Genomic DNA, 16,560 nt, shown 5'->3' on the forward strand with positions numbered 1-16,560 from the left:
CCCTACACTTTCTGTTCTTGTATTCCTTAGAGTTCTCTTTTATTCCTATTAGTAATTAATCACCTTTTACTAGTTTATAATTCTTTATATTTTTTCCTTGTTCAAATTACTGATGTGGTTTCTGTCTCCTGAAGAGATTCTGACTGATACACTAGTATATGGAAGTGCAATCAATTTCTGTTTATTGACCTTGAGGTTCTACAACTTGCTAAATTCACTTATTAATTCTAACAGTTTTTCTGTGGATTTATTTGCCATGTTGTCTATGCATAGTGACATTTTATTTCTTCTTTCTAAGCCTTATCATTTTATTTAACTTGCCTTATTGTACTGACTAGCATCCCTAGTACAAAGTTGAACAGAGTCTTGAGAGGGGGCCTCTGTATTAGTTTCCTATTGCTGCTCTAACAAATTACCATCGAGTTAGTGGCTTAAAATAACACATATTTATTCTCTTACAGTTCTGGAGGTTAGAAGTACAAAATCAGTTTCACTGGGCCAAAGTCAAGTGTCAGCAGGGCTGGTTCCTTCTGGAGGCTCTGAAGGGAGAATCTCTTTCCTTGCCTTTTTCAGCTTCTAATGGTTGCCTATATTCCTTGGCTTGGGGCACCTTCCTCCATTTTCAAAGTGCATTATTTCAATATCTGCTTCCATCATCACATCACATTCTCCTCTGATTCTGACTCTTCCTATGCCCCTCTTATAAAGACCATTGTGCTTACACCAGACCCACCTAGATAATGCAGGATAATCTCCTCAGGTCAAGATCTTTAACTTAATCACATCTGCAAAGTCCCTTTTGCCAAATAAGGTAACAGTCACAGATTCTGGGGATTAGAATGTGGATATATTATGGGAAGGGGCATTATTCAGCCTGCTACAGCATCCTTCCCTCATTCCCAAACTTAGAAGGAAAGGTTTCAACATATCTCCATTAAGTATGCTATTTTCTATAGGCTTTGGTAGATATCCTTGATGAGATTAAGGAAGTTTACTTCCATTTTTAGTTTTCTAAATGTTTTTTAAACCCATGAAACCAGGGCAAAATACATGAAAATTTTTTTCTTGAGAGAATTATATTACTTCTTTAAGTTTTGTTAAATGGTGAATTACACTGATTGATTTTCAAATGCTAAAACAACCCAGAATTCCTAGTGTTCCTAGAATAAACTAAACTCTGTTGTGATACACTAACCTTTTGCTATTATTTCATTATTACATCCAGGATTTTTTTCATCTAAATGTATGAGTGATATTAGCTTTTAATTTTCCTTTTCCATAATGTTCTTGTTAGGTTTTGGTATCAAGGTTATGCTGACCTCTTAAAATCATCTTGAAAGTGTTCCCTTGAGAATTCCCTGGTGGTCCAGTGGTTAGGATTCTGCGCTTTCAATGCCAAGGGCACGGGTTTGATCCCTGGTCTGGGAACCCTCAAGCCATGTGGCACAGCCAAAAAAAAAAAAGAAAAGAAAGTGTTCCCTCTATTTCTATTCTCTGGAAGAGTTTCTGTAACACTGGTTTCATTTCTTTCTTAAAATATTAAATATGCATACTGTAATGGCTAATGAAGCTATATGAGCTCAGAGCTTTCTATGTGGAAAGTTTCAAAATTTCAGATCCAATTTCTTTAATAGTTACAGGATTGTTCAGATTTTCTATTTCTTTTTGTGTCAGTTTTTATAAGTGTGTGTGTACATATATATTTTAAGAATGTGTCCATTTAATCTAAAGTTTCCATTTATTAGCATAAGAATTTCCATAATATATCTTATGATCTTTTTAATATCTGTAAAGTCTGTAGTAATATCCCCCCTTTCAATTCTGGCATCAGTTATGTGGTCTCTCTTTCTTTCTCTCCTTATGAGGGTTATATCAACATTTTCTTCAAAGAACCACTTTTTGTTACTTTGTTGATCACAGTTTCATCTTTTAAAATATATACATTGAAGGATATCGATGCCTCTCTAGCTTGCATCCCATAAGTTCTGATACGTTGTATTTTCATTACTCAATTTCAGCATTCTAATTTCCACTGTGATTTCTTCTTTGATCCAAGGGTTATTCAGAAGTGTATTTCTCATTTCCAAGCCCAAGGGGATTTTCTAGCTACCTTATGTAATTGAATTCACTATGAGTTCTCAATTCACTATGTCAGAGAATTTATTCTATATGTTTCCAATACAAAATTTGTTGAGATTTACTTTATGTTCCATTTAATGGTCAATTTTTGTAAATGTTCCATTTGTGCTTGACAGCAATGTATATTCTGCAATGTTGGATGCAGAGTTCTATATACTGAATATGTCTTTTAGGGAAAGTTAGCTAATCTTTTTGTCTGTTTATACTTTCGGTTCCTGAGAGAGAGGAGTGTTAAAATCTCCCACTATGATGGTAGGTTTTTCTACTTCTACGTGTTCAGTGCATTTTTGTTTTACATATTTTTGAAGGAGGCTGTATTAATAGGTGCATACACATTTAGAATGGATTTAGTTGGAAAACTGAATATTTTATCATAAAGTGTCCCTTTATTTTTCTAGTAATGTATATCTCCTTGAAGTCTACTTTGTCTGATATTAATACAGCTGTTCCCACTTTGTTTTTGTTAGTGTTTTCATGTTGTATCTTTTCGTAAATTTTATTTTCAATGTTTTGTACAGATTTTCCCTGACTTAAAATGCAGTTACATCCCAATAAACCTATCATAAGTTTAAGATATTGTGAGTAAAAAATATATTTAATATTTACATCTAACCTACTGAACAGCATAGCTTAGCCTAGCCTACCTTAAATGTGCTCAGAACACTTACATTAGCCTATAGTTGGGCAAAATCATCTAACACAAAACCTATTTTATAGTAAAGTGCTGAATATCTCATGTAATTTATTGAATACTGTACTGAAAGTGAAAAACAGAATGGCTGTATGGGTATGGAATGGTTGTAAGTGTATTGGTTGTTTACCTTTGTGATCTTGTGGCTGACTGGGAGCTGTGGCTCAATGCTACTACCCAGCATCATGAGAGAGCATTGTACCACATATTGCTAGCCTGGGAAAAGATCAAAATTCAAAATTCGAAGTATGGTTTCTACTCAATGCATATGGTTTTCATACCATTTTAAAACTGAAAAATTGTAAGTCAAACCACCATAAATTGGGGACCACCTGTATATATGACTCTACTGTCTACTGGCTTCTATTGCAACTGTTGAGAAGTCTGATGTCCCTCTAATTGTTGTCTCTGTAGCACCGTGTGTTTCCTCTGCTTGCTTTTAAGATTTTCTCTTCGCTGTTGGTGCTCTGCAGTTTCACCACAAGTGTGTGTAGGTGTGAATTTAATTTTATTTACCCTATTTGAGAATCACTGTTCCTCTTTACCTGTGAATTTGAGTCTTTCAACAGTTCTGGAAAAGTCTCAGCTATTATCATGTCAAATATATTCTCTCTTACATTCTCTCCTCCTGGGACCCTGATTAGATGTATGTTACACATTTGATTCTTAATCTTTCTAATTCTTTTTTTTTTTTTGTGGTACGCGGGCCTCTCAGTGCTGTGGCCCCTCCCACTGCGGAGCACAGGCTCCAGACGCGCAGGCCCAGCAGCCATGGCCCAACGTGGGATCCTCCTGGACCGGGGCACGAACCCACGTCCCCTGCATCGGCGGGCGGACTGTCAAACACTGCGCCACCAGGGAAGCCCTCTAATTCTTTTTTAAGCAATGTCTAATCTTCTGTTTAACCCACTCACTATGTTTTCTTAATGAGTTTTTATATCTATATAAAATAAAAATGGTTCTTCTTTAAATCATTTTCAAATGCATATTTGTGATTCCATCTTTCATTTCTCTAAACATTTTCTATCTCAGTAATTTTTTATTTTGTATTTGATAATTCCAAAATATGATGTCCTTGGGAAACTAATCTGTTGCTTATTGTTTCTGCTGACTCTCCCTCATGGTAGCTTGTCCCCTTGTTTGTTTGGTGATCTTCGGTTGTGACCTCATGTTAGTTGATCTTAATCTCTGGATATACTAGTGGCCCAAATTAGGGACGCTTCCCATGAAGACGGATTTGCCTTTGCTTGCCAGGAGTTGGGGGCACTACAGACCTAGGACTACTTTAGTCACTTTGAGGATCTAGGCTTAATGTTGTAAGTCTCAGATTCAGCTTATCCATCTTTCTACTATCCTGTGGTTTAGTCTCAGGATTGACTGCTACACCAATATTAGTATTTGCCCCCAGGACAATCTAGCCTTTTGTGCTTGCCTGCTGCTCCATGTTCCAACATGTGGTTTTAAAAATCCTTTAATGGGGAGAGGAAATGCAGCATAGAGATTTATCTTAATTACTGTGAGGCTGGTAAATGCATTAAACTAATGTATCCTCTAGAATCTAGCTGTTTCTAAACAGGAGGACCTTCCAGAGTTTCTAGTCAAACATACTACCAGAAGAGAAGTCTAATTCTGGGTTGTTGTTGTTTTTTTAAGTTGAAAGAAGCTTACTGAAAAGGAGGAATATGCTTTTGTCCAAGCATATAATGGATTATATTTCATTTTTATCTCTATCATTCCTTGCTGTTAAAAGTAGAAAACTGAAATCTTAAGGAAACAAAGAAAATGAAAACTAATTTGTATGTAACCTGGTATGTTAAGAAATGGTAAGCATTACATAATTTTTTTACCTGATTTACTGCTGTCTTGAAGTTGGAAAACACGAATGAGGTCAGTTTTTTGTGAAATCATTCTCTCTTTTAACATCCTGATGGCTCTACTTTCAACAGCATTCACCCTATGTTAAGAAAATAATTATTAGGTGAAAGTTATATAAGTCATCCTGTTCTGTTTCATTTTAATATGATTTGTTGCCACTCACCAGTTTCTACATTAAATGAACTGTCTAACTTAACAAATAGCATATTACTAGGTGGTGAATGTGTTTATATGTATGTGTGTGTGAAATTTTAAAAGGATTATCACCGGTATTTTCTTTTTGATTTCAAAGATTCACATGAGGGCTTCCCTGGTGGCGCGGTGGTTGAGAGGCTGCCTGCCGATGCAGGGGACACGGGTTCATGCCCCGGTCCGGGAAGATCCCACATGCCGTGGAGGGGCTGGGCCCGTGAGCCATGGCCGCTGAGCCTGCACGTCTGGAGCCTGTGCTCCGCCACGGGAGACGCCACGACAGTGAGAGGCCCGCGTACCGCAAAAAAAAAAAAAAACCAAAAAAACACAAAGATTCAAATGAACAATTAGTGTATGAGAATATCCAAGACAAGAAGGAAAACAAAGAGGGACTTGCTATAGCAGATGTTGAAATTTACCTTAAAGTTACTTAAACAAAACAGCAGGTATTGACACAAGAGAAGACAGAAACATACATGAATAGAATAGAATTTTCATAAATATAGTGAACTATAATATATATGGGAACAATATATATGACAAAGGAGGTATTAAAATTCAGTAGAAAAGGACGATTTTTAAAAATAGTGCTAGCACAATTAATGTCTGGATGTTAAACTTCTACCTCAGACCATTTACAAAAATAAATTCAAAATAAAGGAGGAACAGAGGAACAAAATAGTCATGAGTCACCCCAAAAAAGCAAAATGGCAGATGTAAATCCAACTATATCAATAATAACATCATATTTGAATGGATTAAATAAATAAAAAAGCAGAGATTGTGAGACTGAATTAAAAAAATAAGATCCAACTATACGCTGTCTACAGGAGACACACTTTAGTTTCAAAGATACAAAGAGTTTGAAAGGCAAAAGTATACCATGCAAACAGCAACCAAAAGAGAGTTAGAGTGGCCATACTAATAGGAGACAAAATAGACTTTAAGACAAAAGCTATTACTAGAGAAAAAGAGGGATATTTTATAATGATAAAAGAACCAATCAGTCAAGAAGATGAAATAATTATAAAACATATATGAAACTAACAACAGAGCCCAAAGCTACATGAAACAAAAACTGACAGAATTGAGGGGGCAAATAGACAATTCAACAATAATAGTTGGGGACTTCAGTACTCTACTTTCAATAAGAGACAGAACAACTGGGCAGAAAATCAAAAAGGATATAAAAGACTTGAACAGCACTATAAACCAATTGGATCTAACAGATTTGTATAAAACACTCCACCCAACATCAGCAGAATATATATTCTTCTAAAGCGTATATGGAATATTCTCCACAATAAGACCCCATGTTAGGCCACAATGTAAGTCTCAATAGATGTAAAATGATTAAAACCATATAAAGTATCTTTCCTGGCTACAAATAAATAAATAAATTAGAGATTAATAGCAAAGAAATTGGGAAAATCACCATGTAAGGAAATTAAGCAATACAATCCTGAATAACCAATGGGTCAAAGAAGAAATCACAACAGAAATAGAAAATACTTTAAAATGAATGAAACTGTAAATACAACATGCCAAAACATGTGAGATGCAATTAAAACACTGCTTAGAGGAAAATATATATCCATAAATACCTATATTAAAAAAGAAAGATATTAAATCAATAGCATAATGTCTATCTTCAAAGGCTAGAAAAAAAAGATTAAACTAAAATCCAAAGCAAATACATGGATGGAAATAATAAAGAACAGAGGAGAAATACATGAAATAGAGAAATAAAAAAATAATAGAGAAAATCAACAAAACCAAAAATTGGTTCTTCGAAAAGATCAATAAAACTGACAAGCTTTTAGCTAGACTGGCTAAGGAAAAAAAAAAGACCTAAATTTCTAAAATCAAATGATTTTAGAAAGAGGGGTCATCACATCTGACCTTATAGAAATAAAAAGCATAAGGGAATACTATGAACAATTGTACACCAACAAATTAGATAACAAATTCCTATAAAGATACAAATTACCAAAATTGGCTAGGAAGAAACAGAAAACTGAACATACCTGGAACAAGGAACAAGATTGAATAAGTAATCAAACAACTTCTCACAAAAAAAAGCTCAGGGCCAGATGGCTTCACTGGTGAATTCTACCAAACATTTAAAGCAGAATTAATACCAATCATTCACAAACTCTTCAAAAAATAGAAAAGGTGGGAATACTACCCATCTTATTATATAAAGCCAGTATTACCATGATACCAAAACCAAAGATCACAAGAAAACTACAGACCAATAACTCTTATGAATATAGATGGAAAATCCTCAACAAAATACTAGCAAACTACATCTAGCAATATATAAAAAGGATCATATACCATTAACAAGTGGGATGTATCCCAAGAATGCAAGGTTTGTTTAACATCTGAAATTAATGTAACACATCATATTAATAGAATAAAGGACAAAATCCACATGATCATCTCAATACATTCAGAAAAAGTATTTGACAAAATCCAACACTCTTTATGATAAAAACAGTAAACAAACTAGGCATGGAAGGGAACATCCTCAACCTGAAAAGGGGCATCTACAAAAAACACACAGCTAATATACTTAATGCTGAAAGAGTGAATATGTCCCTCTTAAGATCAGGAAGAAGACAAGGGTATCTGCTCTCGCCACTTCTATTCACTATTGGTTTGGAGGTTCTAGCCAGGCAGTTAAGCAAGAAAAGGAAGTAAAAGGCATCCAGATTGGAAAGGAAGAAGTAAAACTATCCACATTCACAGATAATATGATCTTGTATATAGAAAATCCCATAGATTCCACTAAAAACTATTAGAACTTTGTACAGCAACTATACTTCAATTAAAAAGATAAATTAAAAAAACTATTAGAACTAACAAAGAAGTTCATTAAGATTGCACAACATACAAAAATCAACTGTATTTCTATACACTATAAATGAATAATCCACAAATGTAATTAAGAAAACAATCCCAGCTCTCACTCCCTCTTGTGAGAACACCAGAATCACAACTAGCTGCTGAACAATCATCGACAGGAAGACACTGGAACTCACCAAAAAAGATACCCCACATCCAAAGACAAAGGAGAAGCCACAAAGAGACGGTAGGAGGGGCACAATCACAGTAAAATCAAATCCCATAACTGCTGGGTGGGTGATTCACAGACTGGAGAACACTTAAATCACAGAAGTCCACCCACTGGAGTGAAGGTTCTGAGCCCTACATCAGGCTTCCCAACCTGGGTGTCTGGCAACGAAAGGAGGAATTCCTAGAGAACCAGATTTTGAGGCCTAGTGGGATGTGATTGCAGGACTTCGACAGGACTGGGGGAAACAGAGACCCCATTCTTGGAGGGCACATACAAAGTAGTATGTGCTTCGGGACCCAGGGGAAGGAGCAGTGACCCCAGGGGAGACTGAACCAGACCTACCTGCTAGTGTTGGAGGCTCTCCTGCAGAGGCAGGGGGTGGCTGTGGCTCACTGTGGGGACAAGGACACTGGCAGCAGAAGTTCTGGGAAGTACTGCTTGGCATGAGCCCTCCCAGAGTCTGTCATTAGCCCCACCAAAGAGCCCAGGTAGGCTCCAGTGTTGGGCCGCCCCAGGCCAAACAACCAACAGGGAGGGAACCCAGCCCCATCCATCAGCAGTCAAGCGGATTAAAGTTTTACTGAGCTCTGCCCACCAGTGCAACAGTCAGCTCTACCCACCAAAAGTCCCTCCCATCAGGAAACTTACACAAGCCTCTTAGAGAGCCTCATCCACCAGAGGGCAGACAGCAGAAGCAAGAACTACAATCCTGCAGCCTGTGGAATAAAAACCACATCCACAGAAAGATAGACAAGATGGAAAGGTAGAGGGCTATGTACCAGAAGAAGGAACAAGATAAAACCCCAGAAAAACAACTAAATGAAGTAGAGATAGGCAACCTTCCAGAAAAAGAATTCAGAATAATGATAGTGAAGATGATCCAGGACCTCAGAAAAAGAATGGAGGCAAAGATCGAGAAGATGCAAGAAATGTTTAACAAAGACCTAGAAGAATTAAAGAACAAACAAACAGAGATGAACAATACAATAACTGAAATGAAAACTACACTAGAAGGAATCAATAGCAGAATAACTGAGGCAGAAGAACGGATAAGTGACCTGGAAGACAGAATGGTAGATTTCACTGCTACAGAACAGACTAAAGAAAAAAGAACGAAAAGAAATGAAGACAGCCTAAGAGACCTCTGGGACAACATTAAAGGCAACAACATTCACATTTTAGGGGTCCCAGAAGGAGAAAAGAGAAAGAACGGACCACAGAAAATTGTTGAAGAGATTATAGCTGAAAACTTCCCTAACATGGGAAAGGAAATAGCCACCCAAGTCCAGGAAGCACAGTGAGCCCCATACAGGATAAGCCCAAGGAGAAACACATCAAGACACATAGTAATCAAATTGGCAAAAATTAAAGAGAAAGAAAAATGATTGAAAGCAGCAAGGGAAAAACGACAAATAACATACAAGGGAACTCCCATAAGGTTAACAGCTGATTTCTCAGCAGAAACTCTACAAGCCAGAAGGGAGTGGCATGATATACTTAAAGTGATGAAAGGGAAGAAACTACAACCAAGATTACGCTACCTCATTCAGATTTGATGGAGACCTCATTCAGATTTGATGGAGAAATCAAAAGCTTTACAGACAAGCAGAAGCAAAGAGAATTCAGCACCACCAAACCAGCTCTACAACAAATGCTAAAGGAACTTCTCTAAGTGGGAAACACAAGAGAAGAAAAGGATCTACAAAAACAAACCTAAAACAATTAAGAAAATGGTCATAGGAACATATATATCCATAATTACCTTAAACGTGAGTGGATTAAATGCTCCAACCAAAAGACACAGGCTTGCTGAATGGATACAAAAACAAGATCCATATATATGCTGTCTACAAAAGACCCACCTCAGACCTAGGGACACATACAGACTGAAAGTGAGGGGATGGAAAAAGATATTCCATGCAAATGGAAATCAAAAGAAAGCTGGAGTAGCAATACTCATATCAGATAAAATAGACTTTAAAATAAAGAATGTTACAAGAGACAAGGAAGGACACTACATCATGATCAAGGGATCAATCCAAGAAGAAGATATAACAATTATAAATATATATGCACCCAACATAGAAGCACCTCAATACATAAGGCAACTGCTAACAGCTGTAAAAGAGGAAATCGACAGTGACACAATAATAGTGGAGGACTTTTAAACACCTCACTTACACCAATCGAAAGACCATCCAAACAGAAAATAAATAAGGAAACACAAGCTTTAAATGACACCATAGACCAGATAGATTTAACTGATATTTATTTATAGGACATTCCATCCAAAAACAGCAGATAACACTTTCTTCTCCAGTGCGCTTGGAACATTCTCCAGGATAGATCACACCTCGGGTCACAAATCCAGCCTCAGTAAATTTAAGAAAATTGAAATCATATCAAGCATCTTTTCTGACCACAACGCTATGAGATTAGAAATCAATTACAGGGAAAAAAAGTAAAAAACACAAACACATGGAGGCTAAACAATACGTTACTAAATAACCAAGAGATCACTGAAGAAATCAAAGAGGAAATCAAAAAATACCTAGAGACAAATAACAATGAAAACACGATGATGCAAAACCTATGGGATTCAGCAAAAGCAGTGCTAAGAGGGAAGTTTATAGATATACAAGCCTACCTCAAGAAACAAGAAAAATCTCAAACAATCTAACCTTACACCTAAAGGAACTAGAGAAAGAACAAACAAAACCCAAAGTTAGCAGAAGGAAAGAAATCATAAAGATCAGAGCAGAAATTAATTAAATAGAAACAAAGAAAACAATAGCAAAGATCAATAAAACTAAAAGCTGGCTCTTTGAGAAGATAAACAAAATAGATAAACCATTAGCCAGACTCATCAAGAAAAAGAGGGAGAAGACTCAAATCAAAATTACAAATGAAAAAGGAGAAATTACAACAGACACCACAGAAATACAAAGCATCCTAAGAGACTACTATGAGCAACTCTATGCCCAAAAAATGGACAACCTGGAAAAAATAGACAAATTCTTAGAAAGGTATAACCTTCCAAGACTGAACCAGGAAGAAATACAAAATATGAACAGACCAATCACAAGTAATGAAATTGAAACTGTGATTAAAGATCTTCCACAAAAAAAAAGTCCAGGCCCAGATGGCTTCACAGGTGAATTCTCTCAAACATTTAGAGAAGAGCTAACACCCATCCTTCTCAAACTCATCCAAAATTGCAGAGGAAGGAACACTCCCAAACTCATTCTATGAGGCCACGATCACCCTGATACCAAAACAAGACAAAGATACTACAACAAAAGAAAATTACAGACCAATATCACTGATGAATATAGATGCAAAAATCCTCAACAAAATACTAGCAAACAGAATCCAACAACACATTAAAAAGATCATACACCATGATCAAGTGGGATTTACCCCAGGGATGCAAGAATTCTTCAATATACACAAATCAACCCAAGTGATATACCATATTAACAAATTGAAGAATAAAAACCATATGATCATCTCAATAGATGCAGAAAAAGTTTTCGACAAAATTCAACACCCATTTATGATAAAAACTCTCCAGAAAGTGGGCATAGAGGGAACCGGCCTCAACATAATAGAGGCCATATACGACAAACCCACAGCAAACATCATTCTCAATGGTGAAAAACTGAAAGCATTTCCTCTAAGATCAGGAACAAGACAAGGATGTCCACTCTCACCACTATTATTCAACGTAGTTTTGGAAGTCCTAGCCATGGCAATCAGAGAAGAAAAAGAAATAAAAGGAATACAAATTGGAAAAGAAGAAGTAAAACTGTCACTGTCTGCAGATGACATGATACTATACATAGAAAATCCTAAAGATGCTACCAGAAAACTACTAGAGCTAATCAATGAATTTGGTAAAGTTGCAGGATACAAAATTAATGCACAGAAATCTCTTGCATTCCTATACACTAATGATGAAAAATCTGAAAGAGAAATTCAGAAAACACTCTCATTTACCACTGCAACAAAAAGAATAAAATACCGAGGCATAAACCTACCTAGGGAGACAAAAGACCTATATGCAAAAAACTATAAGACACTGATGAAAGAAATTAAAGATGATACCAACAGATGGAGAGATATACCATGCTCTTGGATTCGAAGAATCAATATTGTGAAAATGACTATACTACCCAAAGCAATCTACATATTCAATGCAATCCCTATCAAATTACTAATGGCATTTTTTACAGAAGTAGCACAAAAAATATTAAAATTTGTATGGAGACACAAAAGATCCCGAATAGCCAAAGCAGTCTTGAGGGAAAAAAACGGAGCTGGAGGAATCAGACTCCCTGACTTCAGATTATACTACAAAGCTACAGTAATCAAGACAATATGGTACTGGCACAAAAACAGAAACATAGGTCAATGGAACAAGATAGAAAGCCCGGAGATAAACCCACGCACCTATGGTCAATTAATCTATGACAAAGGAGCAAGGATATACAGTGGAGAAAAGACAGCCTCTTTAATAAGTGGTGCTGGGAAAACAGGACAGCTACATGTAAAAGAATGAAATTAGAACACTGGCTAACACCATACACAAAAATAAACTCAAAATGGATTCAAGACCTAAATGTAAGACTGGACACTATAAAACTCTTAGAGGAAAACATAGAAGAACACTCTTTGACATAAATCACAGCAAGATCTTTTTTGATCCACCTCCTACAGTAATGGAAATAAAAACAAAAATAAATAAATGGGACCTAATGAAACTTCAAAGCTTTTGCACAGCAAAGGAAACCATAAACAAGACGAAAAGACAACCCTCAGGCTGGGAGAAAATATTTGCAAACGAATCAACCGACAAAGGATTAATCTCCAAAATATATAAACAGCTCATGCAGCTCAAAATTAAAGAACAAACAACCCAACCCAAAAATGGGCAGAAGACCTAAATAGACATTTCTCCAAAGAAGACATACAGATGGCCAAGAAGCACATGAAAAGCTGCTCAACATCACTAATTATTAGAGAAATGCAAATCAAAACTACAATGAGGTATCACCTCACACCAGTTAGAATGGGCAGCATCAGAAAATCTACAAACAACAAATGCTCGAGAGGGTGTAGAGAAAAGGGAACCCTCTTGCACTCTTTGTGGGAATGTAAACTGATACGGCCACTATGGAGAACAGTATGGAGGTTCTTTAAAAAACTAAAAATAGAATTACCATATGACCCAGCAATCCCACTACTGGGCATATACCCAGAGAAAACCATAATTCAAAAAGACACATGCACCCCAATGTCCACTGCAGCACTATTTACAATAGCCAGGTCATGGAAGCAACCTAAATGCCCATCGACAGACAAATAGATAAAGAAGTTGTAGTACATATATACAATGGAATATTACTCAGTCATAAAAAGGAAGGAAATTGAGTCATTTGTTGAGACGTGGATGGATGTAGAGACTGTCATACAGAGTGAAGTAAGTCAGAAAGAGAAAAACGAATATCGTATATTAACGCATGTACGTGGAACCTAGAAAAATGGTACAGATGAACTGGTTTGCAGGGCAGAAGTTGAGACACAGATGTAGAGAACAAACGTATGGACACCAAGGGCAGAAAGCCGCTGGGGGGTGGGGATAGTGGTGTGATGAACTGGGCGATTGGGAGTGACATGTATACACTGATGTGTATAAAATTGATGACTAATAAGAACCTGCTGTATAAAAAAATAAATAAAATTAAAATTTAAAAAAAAGAAAACAATCCCACTTTATACAGCACCAAAAAGAATAAAACACTTAGAAATGAATTTAACAAAAGAAGTCCAAGACTTGCACACTGAAAAGCACAAAATATTTTTCAAGGAAATTAAAGAAGATCAAAATAAATAGAACAATATGGACTGGAATATTTAATATTGTTAAAATGGCAGTAGCCCGAAGTTGACATTACAGATTCAAAATAATCCCTATCAAAATCCCAGTGGGCATTTTTGCATAAGTTGACAAGCTGATTCTAAAATTCACATGGAAAACAATCTTAAAAAAGAAGACTCAAATTCAACTCACCTTTCCCAATTTCAAAGTTACCAAAAAGCTATAGTAGCCAAGACAGGGTGTTACTCACATTACGATAGTCATATAGGTCAATGGAGTACAACTTAAAGTTCAGAAATAAACCCATACCTTTATGGTCAATTGATTTTTGACAAGTGTGCCAAGACAGTCAAATAGAGGAAGGATAGTCTGTCCCACTGATGTTGCTGGGAAAATTGAATATCCACATTTTAAAGAATAAGGTTGGACCCTTAGCTCACACTATACACAAAAATTAACTCAAAATGGATCAGATATCCAAATATAAGAACTTAATCTATAAAAATAATCTATAAAATTCTCGGAAGAAAACATAGGAATAAAGCCTCATGACTTTGACTTAGGCAGTTGGTTCTTATATACCCCATCACAAGCAGAAAAGAGAAAACAGATATATTGGATTTCATCAAAATTAAAAACTTTTGTGCTGCAAATAATAACATCAAGAAAGTGAAAAGACATCCCATAGAATGGAAGAGACTATTTGTAAATCATATATCTAATAAGTGACATGAATATAGGATATATGAATAACTCTTACAATGCAATAATAAAAAGAGTAGTAACTCAATTAAAAATGGAAAAAGGATCTGAAAGAGACATTTCACTAAAGAAGATATACAAATGCCCAATAAGAACATGAAAAGATCCTCAAAGTCATTGGTCATGAGGGAAATGTAAATCAAAACCAAGAGTTCCTACCTCACATCCACTAAGATGGCTATAATCAAAAAGACAGATCATAACAAGGGTTGTCAAGGATGTGGAGAAATTGGAATCTTCATACATTGCTGGTGGGAATGTAAAATTGTGCATCCCCTTGGGAAAAAAGCTTGCAAGTTCCTCAAAATGTTAAACATAAGCGTTACTATATAAGCCAGCAATTCCACTTTCATGTATATTCCCAAGAGAAATGAAACAAATGTATACACAAAACCCTGTCCACCAACGTTCAAAACAACATTATTCATAGTAGCCAAAAAGTGGAAGCAACCCACATTTCTATTAGCTGATAAATGGACAAAGAAAATGAGGAATGTTATTCATCCATTAAAAGGACTGAAGTACTGATACATGTTACAACATCAATGAACCTCAAAAGCACTGTGCTAAGAAAAAGAAGCTAGTCACAAAAGACCACATATTGTGTAATCCTATTTACATGACATGTCCAGAATAGGCAAATCTATAGGGACAGAAAGTAGATTAGTGGTTAACTAGAGTTGTGATGGTGGAGCGGGGGTGGCCAGGGATGGGGAGGTGATAATGATGAGTGACTACTAATGGATACAAGTTTTCTTTTTAGGACGGAACAAATGTTCAAAAATTAGTTTATGGTGATGTTACACAACTCTGTAAATATACCAAATATCATTGAATTGTATACTTTAACTTGGTAAACTTTCAACAAAGCTGTTAAAATAAATTACAAATATATATGTAATATATATGTGTGTGTGTGTGTGTGTGTGTGTGTGTGTGTGTGTGTGTGTATGTACATGTGTGTGTATATATATAAAATTTATGTGGAGACATTTTTCTACCGAAGGGGAAAATCCAAAAGTTATAATGAAATTATAAAATGTGATTTCATAGAATAAAGCAAAATCAAGACACCAACAAAATATATGCATCATGCTCATAAAAATCCTCTATCACTCCTATGTAAAGAATTCCTAAAAATTTATCAGAAAATGACAAACAGCCCAATATAAAATAGGGGAATATTATAAACAGGAAATTCAAAGAAAAGTAAATGTAATGTTCAAAAATATAAGATGGGTAAACTCAGCTGTCTAAAAAATGCTAATTAAAACAATGAGATTTATCATTTTTATCCATCAGCTTGGCAAAAATTAAGAAGAGTAATAACTTATGAGACTAATGAGGATGTGGAGAAATTAATATGTTGTTTTCCAGATTGTTAATTGTTACAACTCTTTTGGAGTATCTAGCAAAATTTTAAACATTATAAATCGTATATTTTGAAATCTTATGTAAAGAAAAAGCACTTAAAAACTTACGGATATGTGTATACATATATGTACAGACAGACAGACAGACAAACACACACACACACAGAGGAATGTTTGTTATAGTATTGCTTTTAAGTACAAAACCCTAGAACCAATCTGGATGGCCATCAGTTGAATACGATTTAGCTATCCATAACTGTTATGGTATACATATACTACAGAATATTATGCATCTACCAAAAAGAATGAGTTAGGTCTATATGTATGAACTTGGAGTAATGCTCATGATATAATTCTTTTTTTTTTTTTTTTTTCGGTACGCAGGCCTCCCACTGCTGCGGCCTCTCCAGCTGCGGAGCACAGGCTCCGGACGCGCAGGCTCAGCGGCCATGGCTCACGGGCCCAGCCGCTCGGCGGCATGTGGGATCTTCCCGGACCGGGGCAAGAACTCGCGTCCCCTGCATCGGCAGGCGGACTCTCAACCACTGCGCCACCAGGGAAGCCC

The 16,560-nt window shown here is 36.0% G+C and overlaps 1 protein-coding gene across 1 annotated transcript in view; it reads right to left on the minus strand.

Annotated features, from left to right (window-relative positions):
- Window positions 1–4,677: 4,677 nt before the first annotated feature.
- Window positions 4,678–16,560, minus strand: part of PPEF1 (protein phosphatase with EF-hand domain 1) — a gene marked incomplete at its 3' end in the record, with an annotated part of 145,810 nt that continues 133,927 nt past the window's right edge. Inside the window, exon 15 of the mRNA XM_007467404.1 lies at window positions 4,678–4,784. Within this exon, the coding sequence (XP_007467466.1) occupies window positions 4,678–4,784 (107 nt within the window). The remainder of the gene's footprint in view (window positions 4,785–16,560) is intronic.

This window comes from Lipotes vexillifer, unplaced genomic scaffold, assembly GCF_000442215.2.
Source record: "Lipotes vexillifer unplaced genomic scaffold, Lipotes_vexillifer_v1.1 scaffold318, whole genome shotgun sequence".
NCBI lineage: Eukaryota > Metazoa > Chordata > Mammalia > Artiodactyla > Lipotidae > Lipotes > Lipotes vexillifer.